Raw genomic sequence first — 20,948 nt, 5'->3', positions numbered from 1 at the left:
AAATCCACTTAAATGTAGTTTAAAAAGTCTGATTAAAGTGGCATTAAAGCAAAACCAGAAATAAAAGTTAGCTTTTGAAGATGTCAAATAGTTTACGTACAGTAACATGTATAAACGATTTCAAACACAACTTATAAAATCATTTCAAAGCCCCTACCTCCATCTGCTATTGGCTAGTCAAACAAGCAGACCCACCCCCGAACATATGTGATTGGTGGATCAAGAAATGTCAGACTGCTCAAATAAATATTCTGATAGCACCACAGTCACTCTTTTAGTGTAAATCTACTTAAATGTGTCTTAAAAGTCTGATTGATGTGGGATTAAAACAAAATCAGAAATAAAAGTTAGCTTTTTAAGATGCCAAATGCTAGTTTACTTACAGTAACACACATAAATGATTTCAAACTAAATTTATGTAGTTATTTTAAAAGCCCCTACCTCCATCTGCTATTGGCTAGTCAAACAAGCAGACCCACCCCCGAAAATATGCAATTGGTGGATCTAGAAATGTCAGACTGCTTACATAAATATTCTGATATTACCACAGTCTCTCTTTTAGTGTAAATCCACTTCAATGTGTCTTAAAAGACTGATTATTGTGGGATTAAAACAAAATCAGAAATAAAAGTTAGCTTTTAAAGATGCCAAATGCTAGTTTACTCACAATAACATGCATAAATGATTTGAAACACAACCTATAAAATCATTTCAAAAGCCCTTACCCCCTTCTTCTATTGGCTAATCAAACAAGCAGCCACACCCCCAAACGTATGCAATTGGTGGATTTGGAAATGTCATAATTCTGACAGCACCACAGTCTCTCTTTTTAGTGTAAATCAACTTAAATATAGCTTATAAGTCTGATTAAAGGTACATTTAAACAAAATAAGTAATAAAAATGAGCTTTTAAAGATGCCAAATGTTAGATTAGGTACAGTAACATGCATAAATAACATAACAGAAAGTAAATAATATGAAATTCAGTTACCGCCTGCGTTTCTGCACAATGTCAATTGGACAGTTGACAGCACACGGGGAGCCGCACAGATTGACACTCCGAACTTTGAAAGTGCGGTCAGCCGGTGGAAGACAGCCGGTTGGCAAACTCATCTTTTCTGCAAGTTTTCTCTCCAAAAATCAGCTCTGTAGTCTGAAACGCATGCTTCTCACTGCAGGTTTACTGTCGTAGAAGAGTAACGAACACATGAAGCCACGCACACATGACTGAACTCCAGTAAACATCTCGCATTTGCCTACTCCTCATCCTTCAGTTTAAAATCCAATTGACTCATTTTATTCCTCATATATACAGTATGTACACTTTTTTTTACAGACTGGAAAGCTGCTGGTAATTAAATGTACAACCAATGATTATACACAGGCAAAGTTTCAAAGTAACTAAGCTCCAGAGTACTCTCTCTCTCTCTGTCCTCCAGCAGTTTAGACAGCTGAACTCATATACATGCTGCATGCTGGCCTCATAGGGGTGTGTGTGTGTGTGCGTGCGTTTATGTTTATGTGTGTTTGTGGGACTGGCAGCTGAACTGTGAGTCACAGCCCATGAAGAGGGCGGGACTGCCAGATGACTGTCTCTGTGTTAACTCTTTACTGGAGACTACACTTGGAGGCGATTCATAACACAGTTGGATTTATATAGCAATACCCTGTACAGAAAATGTTCCTTGAACTACAAAAAGATAGGAATGTACTATGAAGTACATCGAAAGTAGTGAAATTTGTTGCAAAGAAACAGATCGCTAACAAGTTTAAAAAGATTTACTGTCAAAAGTAATATACATTTAAGGAGTTACAATCTTAAATAGTGCTTTTTGTGTGTTTTAGCATGTTAGTAAATGAAATAGGTTAATTTCTTTAAAGTATGACAAGGGATTATTTAAGTATAATGATTTAAGTTTTACTTTAAAAAATTTTATTTAAGATTTAAAAATGCATATGTATATTTATACAACAGTTCTGTCTGGTTCTCGAATCTGATTGGCTGATAGCTGTGAGATATTAAAGCAATATCAGCACTCATACAGTCTCTTTACCCTTGTGTATGAAGCCTGGTTTATACTTCTGCGTCAAGTGATCGCCATGACCCACGGTGCATGCTACACGCATAGCTGTGCATTTATACTTCTGCGCGCTGTTTCTGTTGGTCTGCAATAACACTTAAGAAACACTAGATGGTAGTGAGGTGTTTATGTTCCTCTGTGTCGAGTTTCTTCGCTGGTGTTTTCTTTTTTCTGAACGCTTCCTTAATGTACAAGTGGCTCAAACTCGCTCATTTTGAGGCAGGAACTGGCGGACGTGCAACGACTTTAAGGAAGTTGTGTAAACACTAGGGATGTAACGGTATTGTAAATACCGTCATACCGAAATATTATTTTTTTTCGATATTACCGTAGTCGCATGACTCGGTAAAACTATAGGTCTTCTGAGAAAATTTGCTCAGGCAAATGAAGCGAACGGGAGGTACCGGAAACTACAATTCCCATCAGCCCAGGCTTGGCCATAATCCCTTGCGGTCTGTTGTCGCTACAGATCCAGTAATGCGGAAATGGAGTGTGCTGCTAGAAGCGGGGATCAAAAAGAGCTGGAAAACCCTAAAGCGGGTGTTGTCGCCGCGCGCGTACTGAATAGTGGTGTTGTCGCACGAGTTCTTATCAGCTGTGTTGTCGCGCGAGTTCTTATCAGCTGTGTTGTCGCGCGCGTACTGTAAAGCGGGGACGGAGGGTATGTCGCGTCGCGGGGGCACTTTTGATCATTTTGGAAGAGAACTTTCTATCCAAGACTAAAAAGGGCATGTGCACTGCACAGGTTGAGCACTGTGTGTGCACGTGCCTGCAAGTTGGGGAATACGACTAATCAGTCATGGGGACTGCAGAAACACAGCACACTGTTCAGATTGATGCAGACATGAGATGTCTATCTCACTCATGGTTTGTCCTCTAAAGTGGGGGAAAGACAATGCACAACGTTCCCCATTGCTAACAACCTGGGCCAAGTCATATCTCTCTTGTCCCAGAAACCTCAGTCCCAAATGAGAGGGTTTTTTTTCTGTTGCAGGGGACATTGTAAATACCCAGAGATACCAGCTTTTACCAGATTATATTTATATGATAATTTTCCTTTAAACCCATCTCTATCTAAGTGAGTGAGTGATTAAATGTTGAATGTGATGAGTTTTCAACAATACTAAATTGAAACTTAATTTTTTTACATGGTTTAATAATTTTTTGTTATTAAAATTGAAGTTCCTGTTTCAAAGCTTACAGATAGATGACTAATTTGTATGTCATTGACACTTTTGGCACTTTTTTGGAGTATTTTCATAAGTTTTGTTTTTTCCTGTAAATGATTCAATAAATACCGTACCGTGACATTCATACCGAGGTATTACCGTACCGTGAAATTCTGATACCGTTACATCCCTAGTAAACACAAAACAAAACTTTCCATCCGCAGCTCCTTCATGGGACTCCACACTTGTAAACACTCGCTCCATCAGGCTCTCGCGGCTCTCTGTCCCGCCCACTCTCGTCAGCGCTATCAAGCTGACCAATCACAAAGCTTGCGCTACGCGTCGACTAAAGACAGACTAAATAACTCACTACAGTTTGACAAATATTGCAGCTGTTGGACAACATAATGTACTTTTGAGGCTTTTTTAGGCAAGAATATAGTTGTTTAGACTGCAACTATGCAGTTTATTCATACAGATAGCGCCTATTTTAAATATGTATAATTTCGGAGATTTAACACCTTGGTGGCTAACAGCTTGTCATACTGAGCAGAGCAAAGATGGTTGACGTTCTGTCACAATAGACAGCATAATAAGTCCTTAGGGGAGAAAAATTCAGCATATATTTCAAACCACAGCTGATCAAATCATTCTAAAACAGGTAGGTAGCAAGTCGATCTCTCTCTTTTGTATGTTGTAGTGCTGTATTTATACCATAGAAATCTGGTAGTGTTTGCTTTGCTTTGGCTTTTTCAGGATTAATTATTGCATCTCCTGATTGCAACAGAGAAATACTGTCAAATCTCTTCAAATTTCATGCCATGTAGCCTTATAATCTTAAAATGTGAGCAAAATCACCTGTTTTGTCATCACCTTTGTTATTACGCAAGAGAATCATTCAAACACTAGCTCTAAAGTAACATTTGTGATGTAGAACCGGTTTCTGCTGTTTAGCTGCGGATGTGGATGAAAGTAGTTCCTCCTTCAAAAGGGTTTTTAGACTCTTTGTGTTTGATTTTCATTTATGTACATGATTATGCCGTCAAACTGTTGTATAAATGAGCAGTATGTAGTAGTAGCAGTGCAATATGACTGTATATCATCTCTTGTGGGACACTAAGGCACTCATCCTGTGGCCTTGAGCCAACGCATGTCTCCCACCAGTGCCGATATACAGCCATATTGCACTGCTACTCATGTAATATTGCTGTAAATATAATTATATATATATATATATATATATATATATATATATATATATATATATATATATACATATATATATATATAATTTTACATTCTTTTTTATGTTTAAATGTGTATTCTGTTTTTCTGTTTTTAATAATTACACTTCTAAATAAAGGCAATATGACTTTTAGTCAAGAATGTTAGTTGACATAACAAAAATGTAACTGTAAAATGTTATGTTGCACAATACCATTTCTTTGATTTATTGTTTGTAATGCAGTCGCTTTCCTTTTGAAGTTCAAATATTCAGTTGCCAATGTTCATTCATATTTATACAGTATTTATATTTCAGAATTTCATTCATAGCTAACCCTCATCTCGTTTCTGTTCCCACAGGACTGAATCTGATCTCTGCTCAAATCAGGGTAAATATTTACTCATGCAGTTGTGAGGGCATGAGCGTTCAGCTCTCTCACAGGCCCTCCACACACTGCACTATATGTGCACTAGTTTAAGTCACATGCAGTTGAATTTAAGTCAAATTTATGAACTCTTCTTGATTTTTTAAAATTCTTTTCAAATTGAAAGATTAAAAATATCAAATTGAAGACAAAAATTTTTACAGTATTTCCTATAAAATACAATCAGAATTTTTATTTTTTTACTTTAGTTTTGCTCGAATAAAAGCAGTTTTAAAATTACTAAAAACTATTTTAAGGTCATTCTAATTAGCCCCTTAATCATTTTTGGTCCAATTAGCTACAGTAAAAACCACTGTCACCGTGACATGCCTAATTAGCTTAAGTTGACTAGTTAACTTAATAATCTAGGTAATCATTTTGTCACAGTCACCAGCAATCTAGCCCATGCAGATTGCTGGAGAACTACAAATCTGCCAGCAAATCAACTACATATCCAGTCATGCACCACTCTCACACCTGGCCTAGATCCCCATGATTGCAAACAGACACAGCTGAAGCTATTTAGATTTAATTATACACAGACTATTTATACACCTCTCAAGAACACATACACACACATTGCTGAGTCTTGTTATGCTGTTTGAGAACATTATGACGCGGTTATCTTTGCCTTGCCTTTCTGTGTTTGACCCCTGCCTTGTTGGTTTGTTTACATTGTATGCTGCCTGCCTTTTGACCATTCGCCTGTGTTTTGACCACGTCTCTGGATTCCCTGTATACATTTAAATTGCACTTTAATAAATAATATAAATAATTATTTTTAGGCAACACAGTGGCGCAGTAGGTGGTGCTGTCGCCTTACAGCAAGAAGGTCGCTGGTTCGAGCCTCAGCTGGGTCAGTTGGCGTATCTGTGTGGAATTTGCATGTTCTCCCTGCGTTCGCGTGGGTTTTCTCCGGGTGCTCCGGTTTTCCCCACAGTCCAAAGACATGTGGTACAGGTGAATTGGGTAGGCTAAATTGTCCGTAGTGTATGAGTGTGAATGAATGTGTGGATGGAAGGGCATCCGCTGCATAAAAACGTGCTGGAGAAGTTGGCGTTTCATTCTGCTGTGACGACCCTGAATTAATATTAAAGGGACTAAGCCGAAAAGAAAACGAATGAATAATTATCTTTAACTTCCGGCCACAGCTGTATCCCTTCTAGTAACAACACTTCTCAGGGCTTAACTTTCTCTCATAATCAGCTGCAAACTCATTTCTGGATTTGCTCTTCGTATATAATGACTTACTCAAGTTTATGAGATGGTTAGCACTCTGTTCATTAAATAAATGACATAACTTTTTCATTTTTTGTACAACCAAACAAGGCCAAAAATTTAAGAAAAAAGTAGAAGCATATCTAGAAACTGCGTTTTTATTCCACTTGTTGTTAACTGGTAAAGAAAATAAAGGCTTTATTGATCTTCTTTGCTTCTGGAAGCACATCTACTTGCCTTTATCGTTCTGTATTCTATTGGAGCTGACTTAAGAGAGGAGTTCCAGATACAAACAGAAGACACTTGGTTTCTGTCTCTGCTGACTGTACTCATGGCAGTGGCTTTTGAAGAGCCCATCCTAGTCTGTAATGAAGTGCAGCTGGCCCACCATGAGTGATAAGACGAACTCTCTCTGTTGGAGCCAAAAAGATTTGAATTATCAGCATCAAGATCTTTTAGATGAACAAATTATTTCAAGGCTTCATGTAGGATAAGACTGTTCAGGAAATCAGTGCCAATATCCTTGTGGTTAGTGCATTAACACATATGGTGCACACGGTAAGTTACATTTCCAGGGCTCTGCTCCACAAACTCTCCTGACTACACTCTCCACCATTCTCGCGTTAAAAGCTCAGAAACCCCTAAAAATACAGTGCATCCGGAAAGTATTCATAGTGCTTCGCTTTTTCCACATTTCTTTATCTTACAGCCTTATTCCAAAATGGATTAAATTCATTTATTTCCACAAAATTCTACACATAATACCCCATAATGACAATGTGAATATTTTCTTTGAAATTGTTGCAAATTTATTACAAATAAAAAACCTGAAAAATCACTTGTACATCAGTATCCACAGCCTTTGCCATGAAGCTCTAAACTGAGTTCACCTGTGGTAACTTTAGTTGATTGAACATGATTTGAAAAGGCACACACCTGTCTATATAAGGTCCCAGGGTTGACAGTGCATGTCAAAGCATAAACCAATCATGAAGACAAAGGAATTGTCTGTAGACCTCCGAGAAAGGATTGTCTCGAGGCACAAGGCTGAGGAAGGTTACAGAACAATTTCTGCTACTCTGAAAGTTCTAATGAGCACAGCGGCCTCCATCATCCATAAGTGGGAGATGTCTGGAACCACCAGGTCTCTTCCTAGAGCTGGCCGGCCATCTAAGCTGAGTGATTGGGGAGAAGGGCTTTAGTAAGGGAGGTGATCAATAACCCGATGATCACTCTGTCTGAGCTCCAGCGTTCTTCTGTAGAGGAAAAACTTACAGAAGGACAACCATCTGTGCAGCAATCCACCAATCAGGCCTGTATAGTAGAGTGGCCAGACGGAAGACACTCCCCGCCTTGAATCTGCCAAAAGGCATCTGAAGGACTCTCAAACCATAAGAAACTAAATTCTCTGGTCTGATGAGACTAAAATTGAACTCTTTGGAGTGAATGACAGGAGTTACATTTGGAGAAAACCAGGCTCCGCTCATCACCAGGTTAATGCCATCCCTTCAGTGAAGCATGGTGGTGGCAGCATCATACTGTGGGGATGTTTTTCAGCTGCAGGAACTGGAGGACTATAGAGGGAAAGATGAATGCAGCAATGTACAGAGACATCCTGAATGAAAACCTGCTTCAGAGTGCTCCTGACCTCAGACTAGGGCGACAGTTCCTCTTCCAGTAGGACAATAACCCAGAGCACACTGCTAAAATATCAATGGAGTGGCTTCACAACAACTCGATGAATGTCCTTTAGTGGGCCAGCCAGAGCCCAGACCTAAATCCTATTGAACATCTCTGGAGAGATCTGAAAGTGGCTGTACACTGTCGCTTCCCATCCAACCTGATGGAACTTGAGAGGTACCGCAAAAGAGGAATGGGCAAAAATTCCCAACAACAGGTGTGCCAAGCTTCATTCATTCATTTTCTTGTCGACTTAGTCCCTTTATTAATCAGGGGTCGCCACAGTGGAATGAACCGCCAACTTATCCAGCACGTTTTTAGAGGATACCCTTCCAGCCGCAACCCATCTCTGGAAAACATCCACAAACACTCATTCACACACACTTTAGGAAAAAAGGCAAAATATGTTTCAGATTACATTCATGTCCAAAGCAGAATCGATGATGTGATTCTGCATACGGATTACATTTTCCAAAGTTAAACAAAACTAGCTTTTGCTAAATTGAAAATAAACTTTGGCAAGCTTGCAAAGATTATATTCAGTCTTACACACACAAACCCACATTAGATATAAGATAAAAGAGTTGTGGGAGTGATCAACTCCTAATCAAGCAGACAGACACCTTCATTTAAGATGGTGGGAAATCTTATTTGTTGAAATCAAAACATTAAAGGTTTTAACATAAAAGTGTGAAACTCTAAATGTGATCTACAATATTCTATTCGGCAACTACCAAAGACACAGAACTATGTAAACACACACACCCACACACACATGGTACAAAAGTTTATCTTTCCACATGCAATAAATTCCAAAAAGACTGCTCTTTCTCATCAGTGGGTGTGTGCGCCTATCACCGTATATTAGCCTGTAACACTTTTTGACTAATGGTGACCACAACAGTCAAACCAAACCAGTCGAAACTCTCAAAACAAACACACGGGCCAGTCCAAAGCAAGAATTTACCATTCAGCCAGATGGGGGCAGCCTCACATTGAGAACTGATAGGAAATTGATTTGCACCAATTCAGTGAAGAATTCTGACCCAGAGCATGATCAGGAGACACAATGACACGCAAGCAAAATGATACATTGGCTCGTGCAGAGAACCAATCAGCAAGGAAAGAAAAACATTAATATTAAAAGTACGTAATGTAACTAACATTCGTACTTCAACATCAACATACTGCAAATCACACTTGTTTCTTCTGACAGAACTAAGTAAGTCTACAATACATATACCTATTTTCCACCAGAATGATTTGCTTTTGGAGATCAGAGCCTATTGAGGCAGGCTAACAGGAGTCTGTGGTGAACTGTCCATGTGTTTCCTTGTGCAACAAATCATGATGTGATGCTGCTATGTGATGTTCATGCTACAAAAGGGCTTCTAATGACAGAGCAGAATTAGCATTTCCATTCATTTGCTCAGCTGACATACTTACCAGCGCTGTTGTCCAGAGCAAAACAATAATAATGTGACCCCTCTATAATGGTTCATACCAGTTCATGATTACATCTAGCAGGGATGCTGGAAATATTTAGTAGGTGGGCTGAACCATGCAGATCTAGCCCACTGATAAGTGTACTGTAAGTGTTCAAAATTATTTGTTTGTATCTACATTAAGCCTTAAAGTCAAATGAACCCATGTGTTGTCTTAGAATTCTGTATACACCTTGGTAGCACTTTATTTTGAGTATTGGTAGACTGTCTGTTGAATATCTGTTGATACTGCTCCTTAAACAGACATTTAACTGACTATAAGAAAGTTTGCAAGTACGTCAACTTAACCCTAACCCCAAATGTAATTTAATTTTACAAACAGACCATCAAAATAAAGTGTGACCAACACCTTTTGTCCTTCAAGTAAAAAAAAAACCTCTTTGACCAACTCGCCTTCACTAAAGCTCTAAAATAAACAGATACAGTAGATTTAATTTCAATCCTCAAACCTATTTTGCATGAAGAAACAATCAAATTTTCATCACAAACTCTGTTAATGTTTAGGTTTTCTCTTATTTGTGTGGAGTATTTCATCAATGTTTAATCAAAGGGAAAGTAAAGAGTATACAATTAATGCAAAAAGTACCTGGATAGGTGTAAAAAGCAAGACGGTATTCATAAAAGTTAAAGCAGCAGATTCTTATTGTCAAGGCCAGATTAAGAACACAATTGGGCCTCTGGGGCTATAACAAATCCAAAGGCCCCCGTTTTTTTTTTTTTTTTTACCTCATAAAACTACACATATATATATATATATATATATATATATATATATATATATATATATACACAGTTGAAGTCAGAATTATTAGCCCCCCTGAACTATTAGATCCCCCTATTTATTTTTTCCCCAATTTCTGTGTAACGGAGAGCAGATTTTTTTCAACACATTTTTAATTATAATAGTTTTAATAACTAATTTTTTAATAACGGATTTATTTTATCTTTGTCATGATGACAGTGAATAATATTTGACTAGATATTTTTCAAGACACTTCTATACAGCTTAAAGTGACATTTAAAAGCTTAACTAGGTTAATTAGGTTAACTAGGCAAGTTATTGTATAACGATGGTTTGTTCTGTAGACCAGGGGTTCCCAAACTTTTCAGCCCACGACCCCCAAAGTAACAATGTCAGTGACTCGCGACCACCATTTTTCAAGGTGGTTAAACTGTAAATGTTGCAGACACAACTATAGGCATATATAAACATGACCATATTGACAACACAAAAATGCAACGGTCTATTAACCATATAATGTTTTTATTTTATTTTAATACATGGCTGATTTTTGCTTGCATGTTGTTGTTTCTTTAATGCAATACTTAACTATCTTCTGTGGGTTATGTTATGTTATGTAATAAAATATGGTAATTCAAATAGTTAAATCAAATTTATTTGAGATTTGGAAATCACCAAGTGACCCCTTGTCATTGTCCCAAGACCCCTACTTTGAGATTCACTGCTGTAATCTATCGAGAAAAAAAAAACTTAAATGGTCTAATAATTTTGTCCTTAAAAATTAAAAACTGCTTTTATTCTAGCTAAAATAAAACAAATAAGTCTTTCTTCAGAAGAAAAAACATTATCAGGCATACTGTAAAAAATTTCCTTGCTCTGTTAAACATTATTTGGGAAAAATTTAAAAAAAGAAAAAACTACTGAAAAAAGTCAACCCCCACAATAGTCAATGTGTAATTCACACACTGTTCTCTCTCACTATTTCTAACTTATATCAAGACTTAAGTGTCATGCTGATGGTACACAGGGCAACTTTTTAAACAATGTTGCTGGGCAATATTGCAAAGCATTGCTTCTTGGCAACTTTCCTATTGAGAATGGGCAAAAATATTGTATCTGTATCCCACTGGCCTAATTAGTGGCCCTGTGTCTCACGTGGTTTTCCACTGACGGCATCATTTCCCCAAGTTTTTGCTCGAAACGTTCCCCCAAGTATCATCGGCATTGCATCTTTATTTGATTGGTTATCTAAAGCTTCCTTAAAGTTTCTGTGAAATAAAAAGTCAAAACACATCAAAAATCAATTATAGGACAGTCCTGTAAAAAAAAAAAAATTTACATATATTTTTTTGTTTTTGACGCCAGTATTATGCCGAGTTCAGACTGCATGATTTTAGCCCTGATTATGACTCACTGACAGGTTTTGAGAAATCGTAGACAAATGCCTGAAATCAAAGGCAAATCGGTGCTTGTTCACATGAGTGACAATCAGATGCAAGTTCAACTCTGCAGGCAGACCCTTCTCCACAGGGTTACAATGTAACCTACTCACCTAATGTTTACGTTCATAATATTACTTTCAATTTAATAATCACCTGAAACTTTGCAGAACTCTGAATCTGCCTCTCATTTCAGAGTCTGTCACTGTCCACCTGAGGTCGCATTTCGGTCACGGACACATGTTTTGAAAGCCTTTCTGAATGAATAAATAGATTTGCTGTTTTCAGGGCTGAATTTGTGCCAGAACAAGCAGGATCTAGCACCTCTGAAGTCAGATCTGGCACCTGGCACATCTGATCCCCTCCTCTTCATTTTCGTCTGACAACCCCCCTCCCATTCCCCGTTCACACCATGACACAGATGCTGTCACTTTCGTCTGCAACACCTCTCCCACCTTTGCTAACATGCCGATTCTGTTACCCCAATCTGTTAAGGGACCTCTCAATTAATGATTATCACAAAAAGAATAATCACCTTGAACTCTGTAGAACTCTAAGGCCCCGTTTACACTAATGCGTTTTAGTTTGAAAACGCATAAGTTTTGCTACGGTTACGCCATCCGTCCACACTACGCCGGAGTTCTCGAGCGCCGAAAACGGAGCATTTCGAAAACGCTGGAGAGGCCGTTTTCATTCTGAAACGCTGCTGCTCCGTCTCAATGTGGATGATTGAAAACGGAGACATCTGAAAACGGAGGCGGGGCTGCAGACATTCGCCTCTCTGATTGGGGCTTTTCCTCAATATTAAGTAGCCTAACACACACAGTTCAGTCCTGCATCTTCTCCGTGTAAGTTAAAACTTTGCAAGTTTGATCAAGGCTGCAGTCTCTTCTTTTCAGTTTGATATGGAAAACAGACTACCGAGGACACGGGTAAATCTTCAAAGGGAACAGTGTACTTTATAACTTCATTCACATCACCCTGGCTACGTTGTTTCACTTTCTCAACAATAAAATGTAAACATGATTTAAGGAACTGCCTATTTTCATTTTAATATTAGCAACTTAACAGACAGCAGAAATGTTGAGGCGTCGTGCTGCATATATGAGCGTCATCTTCACTGTGTGCATATTTATAACAAAACGGAGCCGATAACAACTGCCTCCTTTCAATTTCAGTGAAAATACGAAACCCTTTCTTTAGGTGAATATCAGTTTTAATCGATAATGGCCATATTAAAAGTATAACATACAACTAGATTCTTAAAGTTTGAGAACAAACTTTGAGGCTGGCTTGTGAAAGCCTGACGGTAATAGTTTATTTAGTTTAAACAGTTTTTAAAAGTATGAAAAGATAGATAGATAGATAGATAGATAGATAGATAGATAGATAGATAGATAGATAGATAGATAGATAGATAGATTAGCATGGTATTAGCATGATTCTAACGTGAAATAGCATGTTGTTAGCATGATTCTAGCATGAATTAGCATGTTACTAGCATGATTTTAGCATGTTGTTAGCATGATTCTAGCATGAATTAGCATGTTGTTAGCATGATTCTAGCATGATTTAGCATGTTGTTAGCATGATTCTAGCATGATTTAGCATGTTGTTAGCACGATTCTAGCATGAATTAGCATGTTACTAGCATGATTCTAGCATGAATTAGCATGTTGTTAGCATAATTCTAGCATGAATTAGCATGTTACTAGCATGATTCTAGTATGAATTAGCATGTTACTAGTACGATTCTAGCATGAATTAGCATGTTACTAGCACGATTCTAGCATGAATTAGCATGTAACTAGCATGATTTTAAAATGAATTAGCATGTTACTAGCATGATTTTAGCATGAATTAGCACAATTCTAGCATGAATTAGCATGTTGTTAGCACGATTCTAGCATGAATTAGCATGCTACTAGCACGATTCTAGCATGAATTAGCATGTTACTAGCATGATTCTAGCATGAATTAGCATGTACCTAGCATGATTTTAACATGAATTAGCATGTTACTAGCATGATTCCAGCATGAATTAGCATGTTGTTAGCACGATTCTAGCATGAATTAGCATGTTACTAGCATGATTCTAGCATGAATTAGCATGTTACTAGCATGATTCTAGCATGAATTAGCATGTTGTTAGCATGATTCTAGCATGAATTAGCATGCTTGTTAGCACAATTCTAGCATGAATTAGCATGTCACTAGCGCGATTCTAGCATGAATTAGCATGTTACTAGCATGATTCTTACATGAATTAGCATGTTGTTAGCATGATTCTAGCATGAATTAGCATGTTACTAGCATGATTCTAGCATGAATTAGCATGTTACTAGCATGATTCTAGCATGAATTAGCATAATTCTAGCATGAAGTAGCATGTTGTTAGCACGATTCTAGCATGAATTAGCATGTTGTTAGCATGATTCTAGCATGAATTAGCATGTTGTTAGCATGATTCTAGCATGAATTAGCATGTTACTAGCATGATTCTAGCATGAATTAGCATGTTGTTAGCATGATTCTATCATGAATTAGCATGTTACTAGCATGAATTAGCATGTTGTTAGCATGATTCTAGCATGGTTTAGCATGTTACTAGCATGATTCTAGCATGAATTAGCATGTTACTAGCATGATTCTAGCATGAATTAGCATAATTCTAGCATGAATTAGCATGTTGTTAGCACGATTCTAGCATGAATTAGCATGTTACTAGCACGATTCTAGCATGAATTAGCATGTGACTAGCATGATTCTAGCATGAATTAGCATGTTACTTGCATGATTCTAGCATGATTTAACATGTTGTTAGCATGAATTAGCATGTTACTAGCATCAGCATATTACTAGCATGATTTTAGCATGAATTAGCATGATTCTAGCAGGAATTAGCATGTTGTTAGCATGATTCTAGCATGAATTAGCATGTGACTAGCATGATTCTAGCATGAATTAGCATGTGACTAGCATGATTCTAGCATGAATTAGCATGTGACTAGCATGATTCTAGCATGAATTAGCATGTAACTAGCATGATTCTAGCATGAATTAGCATGCTGTTAGCATGATGGATAGATAGATAGATAGATAGATAGATAGATAGATAGATAGATAGATAGATAGATAGATAGATAGATAGATAGATAGATAGATAGATAGATAGATAGATAGATAGATAGATAGATAAATATATAGTTAGAGATAGATAGATAGATAGATAGATAGATAGATAGATATATAGTTAGAGATAGATAGATAGATAGATAGATAGATAGATAGATAGATAGATAGATAGATAGATAGATAGATAGATAGATAGATAGATAGATAGATAGATAGATAGATAGATAGATAGTTAGAGATAGATAGATAGATAGATAGATAGATAGATAGATAGATAGATAGATAGATAGATAGATAGTGTGTGTGTGAGCCTGATTCAAACAAGCCAACCCCCGCCTCTCTACGATGTTCTGATGCTGAGATATAGCTGCTGTTATATCGTTGCTAGGTTAGTCTGTTTTGTTGCTATGGAGTTGATTGACAGCTTAGACTGATGATGTATCAAAGCTTCTTGCCCGTATGAACAGTTAAAAACAACCCCCATGTCTCTATCACACTGCAGCATGACAATATCAGTCTGAACCTCTTTAATGGCAGTCTATGGGACAGTTGCTAGGGTGCAGTATCTGGTTGTTAGGGTGTGGCTGGAAGGTTAAAAAGCCATCAGTGATTGGCTGCTGGCTAGACTGAGTTAAATGAGCTCAATCATTAGTCTGTAGGACACTCTGATGCAGAGTTATGAGCTCACAAAGTTTGATCCCATGTAAAGTCAATGAGAGTCTTTTGCAATGGAAGTCTATGGGACGGTTTCTAGGGTCCAAAAGTGGTTGCTAGGGCGTGGCCAGAAAGTTTAAAGGTGATCAGTCATTGGCAGTTTGGTAGTCTGAGTTAAATGAGCCCAGTTAGAAGTCTGTGTGACATTCTGATGCGGAGTTATGAGGTCACAAAGTTTGATCCAATGTTACGTCTATGGGATTTTTCCGACGGTCCCGGGACGTTTTTCGGGAAACCGAAAGTCGGATCAGTCGGAAAGGATATAGCAACTCGAGTCAGAATAGTTCGGAGGTCTGACCCGAGTTTGATGGTCATAGCTTGAAAGGCCTAGGACGAGATAGAGTTTAATTTTTAGTCTCAGAAGAAGAATAATAATAAAAAAGATTCTTAAAGTTTGAGAACAAACTTTGAGGCTGGCTTGTGAAAGCCTGACGGTAATAGTTTATTTAGTTTAAACAGTTTTAAAAAGAATGAAAAGATAGATAGATAGATAGATAGATAGATAGATAGATAGATAGATAGATAGATAGATAGATAGATAGATAGATAGATAGATAGATAGATAGATAGATAGATAGATAGATAGATAGATAGATTAGCATGGTATTAGCATGATTCTAACGTGAATTAGCATGTTGTTAGCATGATTCTAGCGTGAATTAGCATGTTGTTAGCATGATTCTAGCATGAATTAGCATGTTGTTAGCATGATTCTAGCATGAATTAGCATATTGCTAGCATAATTCTAGCATGAATTTGCATGTAACTAGCATGATTTTAACATGAATTAACATGTTGTTAACATGATTCTAGCATGAATTAGCATGTTACTAGCATGATTTTAGCATGAATTAGCATGTTACTAGCACGTTTCTAGCATGAATTAACATGTTACTAGCACGATTCTAGCATGAATTAGCATGTTACTAGCACGATTCTAGCATGAATTAGCATGTTACTAGCACGATTCTAGCATGAATTAGCATGTTGTTAGCACGATTCTAGCATGAATTACCATGTTACTAGCACGATTCTAGCATGAAGTAGCATGTTACTAGCATAAATTTAGCATTAATTAGCATGATTCTAGCATGAATTATCATGTTGTTAGCATGATTCTAGCATGATTTAGCATGTTACTAGCATGATTCTAGCATGAATTAGCATGTTACTAGCATGATTCTAGCATGAATTAGCATGTAACTAGCATGATTCTAGCACGAATTAGCATGTTGTTAGCACGATTCTAGCATGAATTAACATGTTACTAGCATGATTCTAGCATGAATTAGCATGCTGTTAGCACAATTCTAGCATGAATTAGCATGTTACTAGCACGATTCTATCATGAATTAGCATGTTACTAACATGATTCTAGCATGAATTAGCATGCTGTTAGCACAATTCTAGCATGAATTAGCATGTTACTAGCATGATTTTAGCTTGAATAAGCATGATTCTAGCATGAATTAGCATGTTGTTAGCATGATTCTAGCATGAATTAGCATGTTACTAGCACGATTCTAGTATGAATTAGCATGTTACTAGCATGATTCTAGCATGAATTAGCATGTTACTAGCATGATTTAGCATGTTGTTAGCATGAATTAGCTTGTTACTAGCATCAGCATGTTACTAGCATGATTTTAGCATGAATTAGCATGATTCTAGCAGGAATTAGCATGTTGTTAGCATGATTCTGGCATGAATTAGCATGTGACTAGCATGATTCTAGCATGAATTAGCATGTGACTAGCATGATTCTAGCATGAATTAGCATGTAACTAGCATGATTCTAGCATGAATTAGCATGCTGTTAGCATGATGGATAGATAGATAGATAGATAGATAGATAGATAGATAGATAGATAGATAGATAGATAAATAGATAGATAGATAGATAGATAGATAGATAGATAGATAGATAGATAGATAGATAGATAGATAGATAGATAGATAGTGTGCGAGCCTGATTCAAACAAGCCAACCCCCACCTCTCTACGATGTTCTGATGCTGAGATATAGCTGCTGTTATATCGTTGCTAGGTTAGTCTGTTTTGTTGCTATGGAGTTGATTGACAGCTTAGACTGATGATGTATCAAAGCTTCTTGCCAGTATGAACAGTTAAAAACAACCCCCATGTCTCTATCACACTGCAGCATGACAATATCAGTCTGAAAATCTTTAATGGCAGTCTATGGGACAGTTGCTAGGGTGCAGTATCTGGTTGTTAGGGTGTGGCTAGAAAGTTAAAAGGCCATCAGTGATTGGCTGCTGGCTAGACTGAGTTAAATGAGCTCAGCCATTATTCTGTACGACAGTCTGATGCAGAGTTATGAGCTCACAAAGTTTGATGCAATGTAAAGTCAATGAGAGTCTTTTGCAATGGAAGTCTATGGGACGGTTTCTAGGGTCCAAAAGTGGTTGCTAGGGCGTGGCCAGAAAGTTTAAAGGTGATCAGTCATTGGCAGTTTGATAGTCTGAGTTAAATGAGCCCAGTTAGAAGTCTGTGTGACATTCTGATGCGGAGTTATGAGGTCACAAAGTTTGATCCAATGTTACGTCTATGGGATTTTTCCGACGGTCCCGGGACATTTTTCGGAAAACCGAAAGTCGGATCAGTCGGAAAGGATATAGCAACTCGAGTCAGAATAGTTCGGAGGTCTGACCCGAGTTTGATGGTCATGGCTTGAAAGGCCAAGGACGAGATAGAGTTTAATTTTTAGTCTCAGAAGAAGAAAATATAACTAGATTCTTAAAGTTTGAGAACAAACTTTGAGGCTGGCTTGTGAAAGCCTGACGGTAATAGTTTATTTAGTTTAAACAGTTTTAAAAAGTATGAAAAGATAGATAGATAGATAGATAGATAGATAGATAGATAGATAGATAGATAGATAGATAGATAGATAGATAGATAGATAGATTAGCATGTTATTACCATGATTTTAACGTGAAATAGCATGTTGTTAGCATGATTCTAGCATGAATTAGCATGTTACTAGCATGATTTTAGCATGAATTAGCATGTTGTTAGCATGATTTTAGCATGAATTAGCATGTTACTAGCATGATTTTAGCAATAATTAGCATGTTGTTAGCATGATTTTAACATGAATTAGCATGTTGTTAGCACGATTCTAGCATGAATTAGCATGTTACTAGCATGATTCTAGCATGAATTAGCATGTTACTAGCATGATTTTAGCATGAATTAGCACAATTCTAGCATGAATTAGCATGTTGTTAGCATGATTCTAGCATGAATTAGCATGTTGTTAGCATGATTCTAGCATGATTTAGCATGTTACTAGCAAGATTCTAGCATGAATTAGCATGCTACTAGCATGATTCTAGCATAAATTAGCATGTTGTTAGCATGCTTCTAGCATGAATCAGCATGTTACTAGCATGATTCTAGCATGAATTAGCATGTTGTTAGCATGATTCTAACATGAATTAGCATGTTACTAGCATGATTCTAGCATGAATTAGCATGTTGTTAGCATGATTCTAGCATGAATTAGCATTTCACTAGCATGATTCTAGCATGAATTAGCATGATTCTAGCATGAATTAGCATGTTGTTAGCATGATTCTAGCATGAATTAGCATGTTGTTAGCATGATTCTAGCATGAATTAGCATGTTACTAGCATGATTCTAGCATGAAGTAGCATGTTGTTAGCATGATTCTAGCATGAATTAGCATGTTACTAGCATGATTCTAGCATGAATTAGCATGTTGTTAGCACGATTCTAGCATGAATTAGCATTTGACTAGCATGATTCTAGCATGAATTAGCATGTGACTAGCATGATTCTAGCATGAATTAGCATGTGACTAGCATGATTCTAGCATGAATTAGCATGTTGTTAGCATGATTCTAGCATGAAGTAGCATGTTGTTAGCATGATTCTAGCATGAATTAGCATGTTACTAGCATGATTCTAGCATGAATTAGCATGTTGTTAGCACGATTCTAGCATGAATTAGCATTTGACTAGCATGATTCTAGCATGAATTAGCATGTGACTAGCATGATTCTAGCATGAATTAGCATGTTGTTAGCATGATTCTAGCATGAATTAGCATGTTACTAGCATGATTCTAGCATGAATTAGCATGTTGTTAGCATGATTCTAACATGAATTAGCATGCTACTAGCATGATTCTAGCACGAATTAGCATGTTGTTAGCATGATTCTAACATGAATTAGCATATTACTAGCATGATTCTAGCATGAATTAGCATGTTGTTAGCATGATTCTAGCATGAATTAGCATGTGACTAGCATGATTCTAGCATGAATTAGCATGTTGTTAGCATGATTCTAGTATGAATTAGCATGTGACTGGCATGATTCTAGCATGAATTAACATGTGACTAGCATGATTCTAGCATGAATTAGCATGTAACTAGCATGATTCTAGCATGAATTAGCATGTGACTAGCATGATTCTAGCATGAATTAGCATGTGACTAGCATGATTCTAGCATGAATTAGCTTGTTGTTAGCATGATATATAGATAGATAGATAGATAGATAGATAGATAGATAGATAGATAGATAGATAGATAGATAGATAGATAGATAGATAGATAGATAGATAGATAGATAGATAGAAAGAGGTAGATAGATAGATAGATAGATAGATAGATAGATAGATAGATAGATAGATAGATAGATAGATAGATAGATAGATAGATAGATAGATAGATAGATAGATAGATAGATAGATAGATAGAAAGAGGTAGATAGATAGATAGATAGATAGATAGATAGATAGATAGATAGATAGATAGATAGATAGATAGATAGATAGATAGATAGATAGATAGATAGATAGATAGATGGTGTAAGAGCATGAGTCAAACAAGCCAACCCCCGCCTCTCTACGATGTTCTGATGCTGAGATATAGCTGGTGCCATATCGTTGCTAGGTAAATCTGTTTTGTTGCTATGGAGTTGATTGACAGCTTAGACTGATGATGTATCAAAGCTTCTTGCCAGTATGAACAGTTAAAAACAACCCCCATGTCTCTATCACACTGCAGCATGACAATATCAGTCTGAACCTCTTTAATGGCAGTCTATGGGACAGTTGCTAGGGTGCAGTATCTGGTTGTTAGGGTGTGGCTAGACAGTTAAAAGGCCATCAGTGATTGGCTGCTGGCTAGACTGAGTTAAATGAGATCAATCATTAGTCTGTAGGACAGTCTGATGCAGAGTTATGAGCTCACAAAGTTTGATCCCATGTTAAGTCAATGAGAGTCTTTTGCAATGGAAGTCTATGGGACGGTTTCTAGGGTCCAAAAGTGGTTGCTAGGGCGTGGCCAGAAAGTTTAAAGGTGATCAGTCATTGGCAGTTTGATAGTCTGAGTTAAATGAGCCCAGTTAGAAGTCTGTGTGACATTCTGATGCGGAGTTATGAGGTCACAAAGTTTGACCCAATGTTACGTCTATGGGATTTTTCCGACGGTCCCGGGACGTTTTTCGGGAAACCGAAAGTCGGATCAGTCGGAAAGGATATAGCAACTCGAGTCAGAATAGTTCGGAGGTCTGACCCGAGTTTGATGGTCATAGCTTGAAAGGTCTAGGTGGAGATAGAGTTTA

General features: G+C 37.2%; 2 protein-coding genes across 7 annotated transcripts in view; both read right to left on the bottom strand.

Moving 5' to 3' along the window:
- The window catches only part of ranbp3a (RAN binding protein 3a), a 1,280,039-nt gene that overhangs the window by 429,692 nt on the left and 829,399 nt on the right, over positions 1 to 20,948 (bottom strand). The window lies entirely within an intron of this gene.
- pde4cb (phosphodiesterase 4C, cAMP-specific b) overlaps positions 1 to 20,948 on the bottom strand; it is a 162,140-nt gene that overhangs the window by 43,641 nt on the left and 97,551 nt on the right. The window contains exon 1 of one of the 5 annotated variants that reach the window (XM_087273149.2): positions 992 to 1,501. The exons of the other annotated variants lie outside the window; for them this stretch is intronic. Coding sequence (XP_087129275.1) covers positions 992 to 1,113 — 122 coding nt within the window. The 5' untranslated portion in view covers positions 1,114 to 1,501. Of the gene's footprint in view, positions 1 to 991; positions 1,502 to 20,948 lie in introns of those variants that run through there. 5 annotated transcript variants of the gene reach the window in all.

This window comes from Danio rerio, chromosome 11 (assembly GCF_052040795.2).
Source record: "Danio rerio strain M-AB ecotype USA chromosome 11, GRCz13ab, whole genome shotgun sequence".
In the NCBI taxonomy this organism is placed as follows: domain Eukaryota; kingdom Metazoa; phylum Chordata; class Actinopteri; order Cypriniformes; family Danionidae; genus Danio; species Danio rerio.
Note: the sequence above shows the minus strand (reverse complement) of the source record. Positions and strands in the feature narration are given on the sequence as shown.